Source organism: Vanellus vanellus (assembly GCF_965231255.1).
Source record: "Vanellus vanellus genome assembly, chromosome: 2".
NCBI classification, from domain to species: Eukaryota; Metazoa; Chordata; class Aves; order Charadriiformes; family Charadriidae; genus Vanellus; species Vanellus vanellus.
Genome location: NC_138906.1, coordinates 34,087,662 through 34,104,467, shown reverse-complemented (window position 1 = coordinate 34,104,467; position 16,806 = coordinate 34,087,662). Strand labels below are relative to the sequence as shown.

The 16,806-nt window shown below is 37.3% G+C and overlaps 1 protein-coding gene across 1 annotated transcript in view; it reads right to left on the bottom strand.

Moving 5' to 3' along the window:
• Positions 1-16,806, bottom strand: part of AHR (aryl hydrocarbon receptor) — a 64,421-nt gene that overhangs the window by 11,609 nt on the left and 36,006 nt on the right. Inside the window, exons 3-5 of the mRNA XM_082479636.1 lie at positions 10,599-10,714; positions 6,848-6,937; positions 4,923-5,046 (exon numbers count right to left, since the gene is read on the bottom strand). Of these exons, the coding sequence (XP_082335762.1) occupies positions 4,923-5,046; positions 6,848-6,937; positions 10,599-10,714 (330 nt within the window). The remainder of the gene's footprint in view (positions 1-4,922; positions 5,047-6,847; positions 6,938-10,598; positions 10,715-16,806) is intronic.

Genomic DNA, 16,806 nt, shown 5'->3' with positions numbered 1-16,806 from the left:
CTTGTGTTTCATGCATTTTGTTTGTTTGTTTGTTGGTTTTAAAAAAAAGATTCAAACCCATGACTGACAACTAGGATAACAACATGATATTCTTCTGCCACTTCATAACAAGTATTTGCTGCTAAGTGGCATTTAGAAAACAGACTTAAACATTTGGAATATAAAGTAAAACCAGAAGGCAAATCAATAAACTTCTGATAGAATACATATGTTCTGCATGAGACTACATATACAGAGATACCAGAGCATGTCTACTCACAGCAAATTTAGCAAAGTGATCTTGTTTGCAATACATACAAAAAAATCACAAACTGCTCACTCTCTTGGAATTCATACACACAGAAAATTAAGAAAAACCATTGTAAAATGCTATTTTAGAGTGTTAAGTATTTTGTAATTTAAAAAACAGTCCATATACTCTGAGGGAACCGATTGCCGTGTACAGACAAAAGAAGAACACAGATTTTAAGAAAGAACCCATATTAATCTTCCAGACTTGGAGATGAAGTCAGGGACAACATGTCACTTAATCACACACCACATTAGGCTCTCTGGAACATAATTCTGTCTCTTGGACAGCTGGAAAAACTTACAGATAGGCTAGGTGGTTTTTACAATGGCAAATCAAGCCCAAAGGAAAACAAACCAAGACCAAAAGCCAGTCCAATTTAATCTCCTATTAATTCAAGGGACTGAACTGTAGTCAAATGAGATTGCTGATGGCTCACCAAGAGGCCTTGCAACCTAAGGCCATATAAATCCAACAAGAATGCTGAGTAATCCATCTTTTCAGATAAAATCAGGAGGTACATTTTTTTTTCTTAAACAAACTGCTATACAAGGTCAATTTTTGCTGAACAAACTTCAAAGTATGGAGAAAAAGAAAAAGGGCCTTATCTGATAGTGTGTATATGAAAAGGGATAATCTGAAATGACAGCCATCTGCAGAACTGTGTATTGGCCAAAGCCACCGCTATGAACTGATCCCACAGGTACGGAAACTCAGGTACTTCTGGTCCAGGATAGTTACCACCTAACTTTGGTATTAGGCAATCGCAGCCCAAAGGCCAACCGTATCCTGGGCTGCATCAAAAGGATTGTGGCCAGCAGGTCAAAGGAGGTGATTCTGCCCCTCCACTCTCGTGAGACCCCACCTCAAGTACTGCATCCAGCTCTGGAGTCCCCAACAGAAGAAGGACATGGACCTGCTGGAGCGTGTCCAGAAGAGAGCCACGAGGATGATCCAAGGGCTGGAGCACCTCTCCTATGAGGAAGGGCTGAGAGAGTTGGGGCTGTTCAGCCTGGAGAAGAGAAGGCTCCGGGGACATCTTATTGCAGCCTTCCAGTACCTAAAGGGGGCCTACAGGAGAGCTGGGGAAGGACTTTTTACCAGGGCATGTAGGGATAGGACGAGGGGGAATGGCTTTAGACTGGAAGAGGGCAGGTTCAGACTGAACATTAGGAAGAAGTTTTTCACTTTAAGGGTGGTAAGGCACTGGAACAGGTTGCCCAGAGAGGTTGTTGAGGCCCCATCCCTGGAGATGTTCAAGGCCAGGCTGGACGTGGCCTTGGGCAACCTGGTCTAGTGGGAGGTGTCCCTGCCTATGGCAGGAGGGTTGGAATGTGATGATCTTAAAGGTCCTTTCCAACCTAAACCATTCTATGATTCTAGGATTAGAAAATAACAAATTCCCACACATATGGTACTCGACAGACAAAAGCAAACTTAATTCCTACTGCTGCAGATGAATTATTTTTTTTTAAATTGCCTAATTGCTGGTGAGAATTTTCAATACTTCTGAGGCTGGGCTTCTCCAAGTGGTGCTGAAACGGGTTAGATGCTCTCTGAAGAAGCAATGACTATGAAGAAAGGGCAAAGAAACAGTTTGCACATTCCAACTCATCATGCCAACTCTGACATCCTTGAGAATCCCCACATATACATTACTCAAGGTCTCCTCAAAAGGGTTAATACACTGCCTATATCAACATTTGCGTTTCACAAGTACCAGCACCAAGGAAGCCACTAAAATACTTTTTTTCCCAAGCAACTCCAATATTTGTGTACCTTTTCGATTGCCACGACTTTATTCCTGTAAGACCAGCTACTACCATGAAAGATGCCAGCTAGTGAGGCCAAAAGAAAATTGGTATCAACAGTTGGCTATTGTCAGAAGACCTGACTGGAATTGCTGCTGGCCAGGCAGGAGTCTAGTTTAGGGTGCATTAAAGCACCTTTTAGTGCTTTAGCCTGGAGAAGAGAAGGCTGAGGGGAGACCTTATTATGGTGTACAAGTGTCTAAAGGGTGGGTCGAAGGAGGATGGAGCCAGGCTCTTTTCAATGGTTCCCAGTGACAGGACGAGGGGTAATGGGCACAAGTTAGAACACAGGAAGTTCCGTTCAAATACACGGAAACACTTCTTTACGGTGAGGGTGACAGAGCACTGGCAGAGGCTGCCCAGGGAGGTTGTGGAGTCCCCTTCTCTGGAGATTTTCAAGACCCGCCTGGATGCAGTCCTGAGTAATGTGCTCTGGGCAATCCTGCTTTAGCAGGGGAGTTGGGCTAGATGATCTCTAGAGGTCCCTTCCAACTCTGAAAATTCCGTGATTCTGTGAAAGTCCCTGTGTGTGTGTTCAGCTGATTCTTTCACAGAGATTAATGACACTATGGGCAACTTCTTGGAGGGGATGTAGGGAAAGACTTGAATCATCAGCAGCAGGCTCCTCGAAGGGCTCTGATTAAGTCCTCCAACTCAGATAAATCTTCTGGCTGAGGAGTGCCTACTGAGTGTAGCTCTGGTATCCAAGGCTTCCTGCTGGTATCCTTGGCACTGGCAGGCATGCCCTTCAGCATCTCTGCCACAGCAACTCAGTGCTATTCTTCTGGTAAATACAGAACATTTGAATGCAGGTATCTTTGAACACATATATATTTGAATGCAGGTATCTTATCTGGGTTCTCTCAAGTGTCTGTCAACTTCCCTAGTAAAACGGGCAGTTCCCAAGAGTGAACAAGGCTCTGGTGGAAAAAGCAACACAGTCTGTAGCTCATGAAAGGAGGAGAACAGAACTCAAAGCAGGAGAGAATGGGCTTCAAGCCCAAGACTCCTACATTTGTGAAAGGGATACTGCTGCACTTTCGCAGGCAGACAGGAGGCAGAGAGGTTTTAGTGCTAGGATCTTGGAGAAATGACTCACTGTAAGAAGGCAAAGAATCTTAGAGAGCGTCTGCAATCTCTGGAGAAAAACTACCAGTTACCGCTACAGGGGGTAGAACCTGTATCTCTCATGAAGTTCACACCAGATCTCACCAACACCATGCAGCAATGTGAAAAACATGCAGTGCATTAAGTCCTTTTCTTCCTCTTTGAGCTCAAGACCATACACAGTTCCGTAGCAAGCAAATTTAAAACATAATCCAAATTTAAGGCCCCAAAGCACATATTTAGGACTGAAAAAATCAGAATTTTGCAGACTTCTCTGGTAGCATGACAGGACTGGGAGGAGTGTCTGGGAAGAACAGTAACAGCTGAGGAAACCAGTGGTCTAGGGGCACAGAAGAGTACTGAGAAAGAAACAACCAGTCCAGGCTGAAGCAGAGTAAGTTCCCAGACACAGACTGGAATCTGTGCTTAAGCCTGAGCACAATTATAATATGTCTATAAATATCTACATAATGCCAGCTGAATGTATTAAAATGGAAATGGATTAAATTAACAAAAATGGAGGGGGATCCGCATGATCACAGCTTTATGCTTTGTTATAAATCTCAATTCAGTTTAAAAATCCTCAGCGTCCAAACTTTTTATGCTGCTTGAGGCCCAAAAATAATTAGCAGCTTTTAGTAAGCTAGGAACGCAAGATATAAAACAAACGATTGTTTGTAATCCTGCTCAGCACTTCCCGTCATTCAGTCAAACCTGATGCCAAGTCAAACTGGCATCGCACTTTTCAAACACAACCTTTTGCAAATTCATATGCACTTGCTTAAGCGCTATAGAACACCATTTCACCCTAAAGCAAACAGTAAGCCACCACATAAAAACCTGGTTTCTGAGTGCCAGCAGCTGTTTGCTATACCAAATTGCAATATTAACTAGTTCTGTAGCATGTTTTCAACTGGATTGTGTAGATTGATCCATAGATGATATAACAATGTTGACCACTAAATGAAAAATTGAAATATACTGAGCTGTGAGCCAAACAAGTAAATAACATTTGCTGATTTTTTATTTCTCCATCAAATTATGGCATTTCCATACTATAAAATATTAAATGGGAAACTAAAATCAAGTTGCTTTATGAATGAGAGATTTATTAAAAAATGATATGGAATTTTTCTGGATTAAAAAGAATTATCTAGAACCAAGTAACTTAGAGTAACATAGAACTTTACCTACATATTTTAACAATTGTTGTGCAAAATGGAGCATTACAGTCGTCTCAACAGATTTGTCATTATTATCAGGCCGGCATACACTTCCCATATTACACGTAACTATCTGTACCAACACATCCCTGGACTGATATATAAGCAACGTGTTTCTCAATATAGCAGGTCACTTAAGCATCAGTCAATAACATGTGACAATCTGATGCTCTAACCTGCTTTGCTATTTACCACAGGACTACTGATCAGACACGTGAAACATTCAGTCATTAATGCTCCAAATTAAAGTCTTCCAATTTAAAGCAAAATCAGTATTTTAATGGTGCTGTGCTAAGAATAGCAGTGCTTATTTAAAGTGCAAAATAATAGTGATTTCCACTGTTCGTCAAACATATCCATAACATTCAAATAGGTTTAAAAGATGTTATTCCTTCCTTCGTTCGTGTAAAAGAATCTAAACATTTTTACATACGCAAATTAAAAAACCCAACTAATCAGACAGGCAAACACATCAGTTGGCTGTATTCTCACCTTGTACGCTTGGTCCAGAATCTGCAGACTGGGCAGGATTTAATGCCCAGTGTAGTTGCCGTTGAAACTCAGGTCTGTCTTCGGTGTGAATCAATTCAAAGACACTCTGGTGTATAATATCAGACTACGTACAAAAAGGAAAAAGGTGTGAATAAGAAACTTATATGACAATATGATATAACTTGTCTGGTTGACAACACTGCTGTGAATATAGCAAAATCCCTTTTGCTTGGTCATAAAAACACACATTTGCATAGACGTGGCAAAGCTTCACGAAACAATTTTTAGCAGCACAGAGAAGAATACAGTCACACCCAGGACTGCAAAGATGAGAAATAAAAAAAAAAAATTAACTTAGAAAAAAATCATATTATGTCAAGTATTTCTTTGCCTGCTTTTATCTAAGCACGCCTGGAACTGTTATGGTAAGTTTTCTTTAAATTGTTTAATTTTACATACTCATAAATGAAGTCCTAGTCAGCTGCTACTAGGACCTGACCCATTCTAGGTGCTACAGAAATACAAAACAAGCCAAAGACCTTGAACCAAACAACTTGCAAAACTAAGCCAAGTAGATTATGAACATTGGGTTTGTTTGCCTGAAAGCTTTGTCACTCCTTAAGGATGCATTAAAATCTGTAATTATCAAGCTCTCTCATCACCACCAATTCTGTGGTTAGGAATGTGATATAAACTACAAAGCTATAACAGGCATGATCAATGGTTGAAAGAAATTAAGGGGGTGGAAAAAAAATCCCACCCACAATATTAAAGAAAAGCCTCAGTCAACCGAGAGGAGTTAAATTGCATGTTTCCACATGGATAGAAAATCCAACCATTAGATAAACAGAAAATATTTAAAATAAAACATAGATCTAAACAAATGAAGATGAGCTGGCAAAAGCAGATGCCTAGCTCAAATTTTGCTTTGATGAATTTCATAAAAGAATCAGTATTTTCCAGAATAATCTCCCAGAAATTCTAATTTTTGTAACTTTAAGACTTCACTTCTATATCATATGCTTGATTAATTGGCATTACTATACAAATTTTATGCCCAATTTGTTTTCCAAGCTTTTTTTCTTCATTCCCCAACACCGAAAGAATCCGTAATCCCAGGAATAACAATGTTTTGTTTGGAATACTTTCTTTTACATAGACATTTCTCAGTCTCTTATCAGTTAGCTGAAATTGCAGACCAAGCAGAGTGTGCCTCTCTTTTTAGACAGCACCTGAATCTATCATCATCCAGTACCCAAAGATATAAATCGATAACTAAAACTAAGCTTCTGTCACCTTAACAAACTAATCCCAGGAGTTCTCTAAGGAAGGCAACATTTGCCCACTGGGCCTTGGTCTTTACTACTTTGCTTACCTGGCTTGCAAGCCCAAGAAAATTAGCCATATGTGATCTGCACCATCGATTGTAAATAACAAATGATTGTTTTGAAATAAATAAGTAAATAAATAAAATAAATACAAGAGAGAGAACAGTAAAATTCTAAAGATACTAAAAATCACTCAGTTGATACTTAAAACCCCAAGGCATATGGATTTAATTTTGTATGAAAGGTTTCTATTAAAATAATTACCTTCCCATTGAATTATGTCTCACTCGGCATCATAAACTGGGTAACACCACAGTATAAATTTCAAACAGTTGTTCCAGTAAAGACTAATTAAGTGTGAAAATTCCCTATCTTGCCTAACTCAGCTTTGGAAATTATATTCCTGCTGTGCTTGGCCTGAGGTCCCTTTTCAGCTATGTAAGCTGATAGCAAAGTAATATGGTTTCAAAGTAATCCAACCCCAAGTACCTAACTGAGATTTTTATTACACAAAATATCAGACCCTAAATATGAACAGTGATGCACTCTGAAATAAAGCAAAACCTCTGCAAAAATTAGATAAAAAAATAAACTTACTTGTTGGAACCCCAAGTAGTCTTGGATAGTAGAAGAGACGTAAAAAACCAAAGCATCGGCCGTAACAACTAATACAAAACCATTTAATGCCTGGGGAGGAAACACACCAATCTGTCAGCTTCAGAGACAAAACTCCAGATAATTATTGTGGCTGTAAGTCTACCTATACCCTAGTCTCCCAATAAAATGCGAAGCGTGCAAAACCATATCATTATCTAAGACCATAAACAGAAGGATTCTTCATTGCACCTCTCTACAGTATACGTGACACAATGAAGAAAACTGCATCTAATGGAAAAAAAAAAAAAAAAGTTCCTTTGGAAAATTCAGGGGAGAAGCCAAAGTCTGTCGATGACTTTTAATTACTCTTGATTGTAGGAGCTGAGGGACAGCGGTATGAACAACTAACTGTAAGTTTATCGGATATCAACCGTAGCTCACGATGGTTGCGTGGCTGAAGCAAGCGTGGTGCGGTACACCCAGCCGCCTGCAGCGCCAACGGGAGCCATGTCACAAACCCATTCCCCAAATCTGTTCTATTCATAGCACAGACGGGCGTAAGTGGACAGGAAATCAAGCGATCAAGATCCCCTATATAGTCCAAGAAAACATTTTATGGCTTACTTAAAATAGAAGACCTCTGCACAAGCCGACCGTTGCAAGTAAACAATGTTTTTGAAGAGATTTCCCCCTTCATGAAGCAGCAGACTAAGCGGCTCCTTACTCAAAGTCACGCAAAGGGCATTTATCTGAGCTCCCAATCAATACGGTTCATGGCAATTGTTGTGATAGCAAACAGCACATTTGTGACTTGGCAGCTCATCTGAAAGGTGCTGATTTACTTCTATGGATTTCAGTCAACATTTAACAAAAGGCTGTCTCGAGGGACCGGATTAAGTATAGTGTGCCACTTAATTTCCTCAGCTGCATTCAGTCAAATTTGGCCAGCGTTCACAAACCACATTTTTTAAAACTCTGTGATGTAAAACTATTGTAACATAGAGAATGTAAAGTAAGTGAAGAATATCTTATATCTTACTGTAACAACATAATAATATATTTTAATTATAAACCAGCATCATTCTTGCACAAACGTTAACTCCCATAGCCCCACGCTATGGTAACCACAACAGTTGCTTTTCCATATTTTGCAGAGATATGGTTTTACTGTTTGTTGTTCTTTTACTAATACAGTCTAATTAACTCAAGTTAAATATCTGACTCAATGACTAGTCTTTAAATGCTGTGAACCACTCCTATTTAATGTGGAGACGTTTCTTAATCTATTCTCATAAACAGTCGTGACATCTATAAAAACCGCTTATATAAGTTTAGTGAACTTCACCTGAATACAGGAGAAGCTAAAAAAAATTTAATAATAATCTGAAATTGAATAGCGTAGACAACCCAAAAACTCTTGAGTAGTTGCACAGAATCCTTGGTTTTGATGAAGTTCACAGTAATTCCAAGGGAGCAGAATGCCGCAATGGCAGGTACTTGTGTCCTCTGCTGACCTGTTCTGCAGGGCATTTCACCTCAAGTGCCTGATATAAAAAGCCTGCAAGCTGCACAGCATCTAATTCTGGCCCACATGTTAAAATTGGTTATTCTGCTCCGTTTCATACAAAGCTATGTACAGCTCTTGTACCTGGAATTCAATCACATTTCACAGTGGCTCTGGCACGCAGTTCATCTTGAACCGGAATTGTTTCTGGAGAAATCAGATGCCTTCTGTAAGCCAAATGTTCTGTAACATTTTTTTTACCCCCAAGAAAAAAGTTTTTTGCCCCAAAATCTAACGCAACAAATTACTGGAAGTTCCTGAAAACATGCAGGTATCCAGGATACACCAATAAATGGGAGATCGGATCTGATGGAAGTTTTGGAAAAATGCAATCCTAAAATAATTATCTTTAAAGGCATAATGAAATTTCTTAATGAGTTTATTATTCTGGAGCATTGGAGATAATATTTGTGCTTCTAAAAAATACTCTTAATATTCCTAATACAAAGGCAATTCCAAAACTGTTCATTACTGGTGAGAATCAAATAGATGTTTTAAAAATTTCTGGGAGGTTGTCATTTGACTTGCACATTGTATGATAAACTTGCTTAGAATGTAAAAGATTATGTATCTAAAATAAGGATTTGAAATAATTTAAATCATTTTAAAGGAGATATAGCTTAATTTTAATGAAGGCACATCTATGTATTTGATCTCTACTTCCACAATATATTGAATTGGTAAACATTTTCTATGTTGGAAATTAAAGACACGATTTTCTGTTTGTTAGAAAACAAGAAAAAACATCTGATAAACAAATAAAACTGAATATAAACAATATGGTATATATTCATGCCACCTTAGCAAAAAGTAGAGAGAGAATAAAAAGGAAATGTTATAATTTATGGAAACCTGTGTGACATAAAAGACTTCTGAGCTTAGGCAGAAGGGAAGGAAGAAAACTCAATCTGCATATTCATTCTTGTATTTTTTTATATATATAAAATATTTATAAAACAAATCCATTTTAGAAATTCAGTTACTTACTTCCCAAGGAGTGCGGTATTTACAGTAAGAATTACATCAACTATTTTGGTTTCATACTGGAAAGCAGTTTGCTATAGCAGTTCCCTCACGTAACTTCCATTCAGAAGTCATAAAAAATAACCGAATTTCACATCAAATAGACATCTCCAATATAAACCATACGCTGTACCTTTTTGGACAATTTCTGTTTAAAACAAAGCTGTTCACCTGCAGTAACTCCGTAACAGTTCATTGTCATACTTTAATAAAGTTAGAAAATTATATACCTGTCGTAGTTTTTTAGTCGGTTAGGAAACAATTTTCAACCAGCATTAGTTTACAGTAATTGTTTTGTGGGATTCTTAGAACCTGTTTTCATTTCTAACCTTTGAACAGTTAAATTAATTTTATTCTAAGCAAATCATTGGCTCTGACTGACCTAATGATTTGCCACTTCTGATAGATAGGTTAGGGTGAAACCTGTGTACAAGGTAGATTATCAACATATTACAAATGGAGCTGCAGGTCACAGTAAAATCTATTTTGTGAAACTAATTAGAACATTGGAATACATATATTAGTAATTTCTTAAGTTTAATCTGGATGTAGTATTATATCATTACCTTTCATATGCTTTGACATTCTAGGACATTAAAACAGACTATAAAACAGAGTATTTAATTAAAAAAATCTGATTGTATGTCATTAATACTTTCCATTAGTTCACATTACTAAAAGTTATTGAAAGTATTTTAAAATTTGTCCTGAACATATGCAATGAACTCTGAGTTCTTTCATACCACTGAGATTGCTAGATATCCCAGTAAGCACAAGGTCATTTAAAGAGAATTGTTTTTTTAATAATTAATCACCAAATTTACAGTAGATGGCTAAACTATCTGACCTTTACAAAGATTGTTTCTTTATATTAATGTCTTTATTAACAATAGATGCAAAGAGATGGGAAAAAAACAGCTCTAAGAAATGACTCAGGAAGAGTTAGGAGGACCATAGTCTAACATCTCTTCAAAGTCACAATTACCACCAGAGAAAAGGGCAAGAGCTTATAATATTAACCTGAAGAAAATGAGGAAAGAATTAATAAGAAAACTACCTTTTTCAATCTCATCAGTGAATAACTGGCATGTTAGATATTATGTAATTTTTTTTTTTTTTTTTTTAATGTAAACCTTTGTATAATACATCCACTGCAAAACATACTTGCAGTAAGAGTTCTCCTTCCAGGATCTGCATCCCTTCTCCATGTTTTGCTGTTCTACAGTTTTCCTGAATTCCATTTCTTTCTGGTCTTGTAGAGTTCGAAGATTTTAATGCAACTAGAAAAAAGAAAGAGAAAAGTTGAGTGGTCTTTGAAAGGCTCACTAGAAATTTATGTGATTATATAATTTGTTTTTGCATAAAATACATTTTTAAAATGCTTATAAAGTTAATCTAATGAAAGATTTCTGTTTCAGTGTCAGACTTTTTCTTTACCTTTAGGGATAGCCTCCAAATTTGTCATCTGTCTCCTTTCTAAACTATAATACTTTCACAGCAGAATCAGTGTTATTGAAATCAATCCAAACGTCATTATTTTATTCCTTTTTTTTTTTAGTTCTCCTTCTCTCTACTGTAAGGCTTACTTTCAGTTTGTCACTCTTGGTAATAAAGGACATTTTTGTTTTCATAGAACAGCCTCCTATAATCTGATAACACCTCTGCTTTAAAGTATGACTCCATTTATTCTTACCCCATCTAATTTCAGACATCAAACTATGGTACCTCAGATATAGAGATACCTGCTCTAGACGTAAAGCTCCCTTCAGAGAAAGGAGGGAAAGACAGAAAAACCCTAAATGCATATTACACATTAAAGAAAAAGTGAAGAAAGCTATTTCAAATAAAAAGACTTTTTTTTTCCTGCAATAGTTTAATTTTAACCATTGAAACAATCAAGCACACTTTCCAATTTCAGATAAAATAATTTAACCAGGAATCATCATTATTCAGGTCACAAATATATCCAATTAAAAGAAAAAAAAGAATAAGGGATGAAGAATCAGACCAAATCGCGACAAAGCACCTGAAAGACATACTACCTTCCATCTCTGCACTGTCTTCTAATAAACGAGATGCTGTCACATAATACTAGATACTCAAAGACTGTCTGTAACTCAGAACTTATCTACTGTCCACATAGTTCCAAAAAGTAAAAAAAAAAAAAAAAAAAAGGCTCCAAATCTGAAATTGGTCTAAGTGGGTCTGTAGCATCTAAACAGCTTAAAATTACTTGAGTAATTATACCTTAAACCTTCACCATAAAGCTAAACACCACCCCCAACCCTCCCAAACCCAGAATTTCTAAACCGAAAATTTATAGAAGCAACTGCACTTCTGTAAAATGCCAACAGTATATCTCATAATGATGAGATATTCACTCTAAATTCCAAATGATTTTTCAACCTGCTGAAAACCTTCTTTTTTCAGCTGCTCAGAACTTTAGTCAAGAATCCTAAAGAACTCCTGCTGACTCACTTTTCAGCTACATCATATGATATTTTACACTACGTATATTAACTGAAAGATAAATTATGCCTTTCAGGTTTTTTTAAGCTATCACTGCAGCTAACAACTTTCAAGCCAGACAGTTTTCATTAAAATATCCCTCAAAGGCACCGCAGAGGAAAAACATGTTCTAAAAAGACACTAAGTGATTAATCAGTCAGGAATTTATCTGAGAGTTTGCTTTGAAATTAAAACCTTAATGCTCTTCTTCCTACCAGATAGTCAAAAAACCCTGTAATAGGCCACACAGAGTTGCAATTGCAAATTCATTTTAAATTCAAGTGAGTAAAAGATGCAGCACTATTTTTTTTCCCTAAGCATTATTTTAAAAGGATATCTAGAACATTCACTAAAACCCCCTGAAGTCCACTGGCAGTAGAAGAAAACTTATTATCCCTTTAATTTATATTGTATGATTATTGAGAAAGCCCATGTTCAACTTTGGGGGTTACAAGTAAAAACAGTTAATCACGCTTCCCATTCTGAAAAATACCATATACAAATACGTACAGGTGGGGTTTTTTTCTTTTAGAATGTGCAAATAATAAATGAGGGCGAGGAATTACAGGTGCTTTACTAGTGTACGATGTTCTGCTCTACATCTATCAATTAACAGAGCTCTAGAGCTCAAACACAGCCTACGCACTGGTATGGCTAAATTCCACCTAACTTTCAAAGCGTGCAATAGGTCCACGGGAAGTTACGTATTTTGCTGAGGTGGAACCTACACCTCTAGCACAAATCAGAATGCGGATGAAATCAAGCTGTTGTAAACTGAGACAGGCGGGAAATTGCTGACAATCTGGGGTAAAAAAAAAAAAAAAAAAAAAACCAAAAAACAAACCAATGGAAATTACAGCTATATGCATCATTGGATGTGTACAACTCCTGGGGAAAAACAAAACAAAACAAAACAAAAAATCACAACACCCCACAAATTTACCTTGTTCTGACAGATAAATCACAGACCTGCTGGTGCCTGCTACAAGCCACCCAGTCACTGGAGTTTCTCCCCCAACACCCATAGGCAGGGTGAAGAGATCGCACTACAGGGGACTTCATGTTCCGAGACTTTGAAGATGCATCACTAAGTGACAGCTCTAAAACACCCACACGCTTTTAAAGACTACATTGGAAAAAGGTTTACTGTTCCATTTACAGAAAGGAAAATTTTTATCATCTCTCTTCTCAATTAATAAAGGGGCATCAAAAGTGAAGTGCAGATGTTGCTTAGGTAGGTGTGGTCTTCCCATGATTTCATAAAAACTAAACTGCATTTACTAAATAAAACCCAAATTTTGTTTAGCTGGTACTAAAAAGGCCAATTTCACAAAAATCAAAAGTCAAATCGGCTAGAAGCACATAGAAATTGAAACAACAGAATTGATTTGTTGTTAGGTGGAAGTGAAAAAAATATAAATAATAATACAGAAAAAAAAAACAGGAAAGATGACCAAATATTTCTATTTAATACTTCTGAGAATAACGAGGTATTCACATTTCATGCTGAAAGTCCTTTTAGTCCAAAAGAGCTAAACAGAAGTGACTGGATATTTTAGATCAACAAGACTTGATAAAATTTTAGTCAAGATTTTAAAAACAGCTTGTTGAATTTCCTACTGGGGAGATAAGACAATGGAACGGATGACACAACTTTGAATAAGAAATACTTAAATGAAGGTAGCATTTAAAAAATAAAATAAAATCAGTATTCAAACTAAATATATAAACTTTTATTAAAGAAATTATAAATGTAAAGTTTACAATGTTAATATAATTAGGGTATGGTAATTACCAGCCCTGTGTGATTAACCTTCTTCATCAATACTCTTCAAGCAAACATTAAAAAAACCATTGCTAGTAAGATTTTGGGTTGGCGAAAAAAACAATGAGAGTAACAAGAGCCAACACAGGTCCCTGACACTGAGCAACCGTGGCTACCTGGACGCAAACTTGCAAGGTGTGGTTCAATACAGTCAAGCTGAAGGCTACCAGATCCCAATGGCAACTGGCCTTACAGTATGGGAGGGCCATCTTGCCAAGCAGTAATTCTGAAAAGGGTCACAGCACACAATGCTGTGGCCTCAGAAACACCAGCTAGAGATACAGGAACAGACGACGATAAGGAGAACTAAAGTTAAAAAGGGTAACTCATCCAAAGGTACTACCACAGGCAACATCACCTAGTTGAAAATCAGCCACATATTCTGCTATTTCTCGTAGTCTATGTTACTTATGTAGTCAGACGAAATAACCCCAATAGTTCATTGCTTTATAATCTTTGAATCTCTGAATTAAGTACAACACGTCAGCCTAGCCCCTCTTAATTTTCAGCCACAGGAAATTAAAACATGAATAGTGCCATAGAATGAATAGGAAAAAAAAAAAAAATCTCTATACGTACGCTAAAGGACATGAAAGACACAATCAAATTACTTGTCAGAATTTCCCGTGAATAACGTTAAAGGGAGAAAAAAAAAAAAAGCACAGTTGCTTATACTTGTGCAAATGAAAAAAAAAAAAAAAAAATCTGCTCCGCAATTTTAGCAAGAGGGCTAGATTGTAAGCACATGCTTTCCAAGTAGGTTAATGATTGTCACTTAATCCTATGTCCAGCAACAAGCATCATTTCCGTTGCCCGGACTTTCCTGATTTGAAGTAAAAGCTAAATCCCAAAGACAACAAAACCAGATAGCGACCTTTAATAGGTTTTCTAGAGACAGACAACATTATAGTTTTTGGTATGTTTGTTTTACAATTGCGAAATGCTTTAGCACCCAAACCAGCAAATGTAAAAGACAGTCAGTTTTACATCATATCTACAAAGACAAATTAAATAACACTGGTAACATTGGTGTTTAGCAGCTCCTTATCTCTGGTTCTAATGGTTACATTCAGGTGATGAGATATTTGTACAGAGATGTAGAGCACTTTATTAGCTTAACAATATATCCGGGGAAAAAAAAATAAATCTGACATACAACTACTTCTTAAGGTCTGGAACAGAATTCAAGCAACCGAGTTCTAACCACTGCCCAAAGCCACCTTTAATTTTAAACCTATGTAAGTATTTATCGAAAAATTATTCTCAATACCTAAGAGAGCAGATATTGAGCAGCCTCCCTTCTTTCCAGGGAATAACATTCAGTATGAGAAAGTGCTTTGGGATGTATCCTAACCTGCACGAGTTACAAGCACTGTGCTAAATCAACTGGTAGTACATGATAGATGAATTTCATGAACGATTTGTTGAGATACTCAGAAATGATCCTCTTTGTTACGAGGCAGAAAATCAGCGTGCTTTGCAGCTGCTGGAGTTGTAGGAATAACAACACATCCAGGTCCTAACTGGCCTGTTAAAATGCATTTCCCTCAATATGAGACCTATGGCTTTCACCTTTCATGGGAGAAAATTCTCATATTCTTCCTCTCTTCAAACCAGGTCCCTGAACTGAGACACACTTAACATCAACAGCGATTGCTCAGCGGATCCGGCTGGAAACAAAACCTTCAAGTCCTTCCCTCACTAGCTACGAGCATCAACAAACTAACGGATTTAATGTACTGCAATACTCTTAACTCCTAACAACAGAGGCACAGCAAAGAGTATGAGGAAAATTATGGAAAAAAAAAGAGTCTATACACCATCTCATTTAATCTCCATGCTGTCCTCCAAGAGAGGCCCTAGACCAGGGTGACAAAGGCTTCTCACCTTCAAACACTTGGTGTCCAGGGTTTCTATTTGGTAGATGTGCTCCCCCCCAGCTGCAACCCACAACAACTGGTGTCCTCTTCCTTCTGGTCTGTCGCTCCTGTTCTCAGCAACCACCTTTTCGTTATTTCCTCACTTGAGAGTTAGCTGCTTGGAAGTCCCATCTCCACTATTTCATCCAGTCCAGCTTGCAAAATCAATGACCATGCGGCCACCTGCAGCTACCAGAGCACCTTCAGCAGGAACCCTGCCAACAGTGACTCCTTACTCTGTTTACCAGAAGTTACAACACCAGATAATCGTAAATTTGTCACAGAGCAAGTGCAAATACACTCTACTGACATACTCGAGAGGGCACTGCTACAACTAATTGTTGCAAAGTTAATGAAGTAACTGGAGATGCAGAGAATTCAGCGTAAGGTACATGTCAGCAACTATCCAGCCAACTTTCTGATATACATTCATACAGAAGCCTGATTTAACACACAAATACTGGTCTACTTTACTATTACTTTAAGAAAATAATATTGGCAGCTAGACTTCTTAAAGTAATACAGAGAGGCATTCAAAAACGGTTCCAGTTCCCCTTTCTGTGAAAGAAGCGACACGCTTACAATATTTAGGCAAATATTCAAAAGGAGTATCAGTAAAAATGAAATCTAATAAAAATGCCTTTAACCTGCACGTGACTACTGTCTTATGGAATATTCCGTTGTCTCGCCACAGAACAAAAGATGAGAATCCCTCCTAGTAATGCGTATCAGTGCAACGGCAATACTCAGCCAAACCAAGTTCTATTATACTGTTTTCCTCAAATCTAGAAACTACTTCAGTTGGGAAAAAAAAAAGTGCATTTTTTGCAAAGCATCAGAAAGAACAAAATAAAGAAGAAAAAATACAGGTAATTTTTTTCCATGTCGAGTGAATAAAGAAATTTTTCTAACATAAATTAAGAAAATATACCACATTTGCTGGTGCTCAGCTGTGGAGGCCGGAAAGATTATTCTCAACTGAAACCTGAGCATTCCCACACCAAATGTCTCTTATTATTATTAAAGGAGTGAAGAAACGTATGATTAAACAGACTTTCCATCTCAAAAGTCACCTAAACCAGACACGTGTTATAAGAGTGCTGAATACAAACCGACTTGG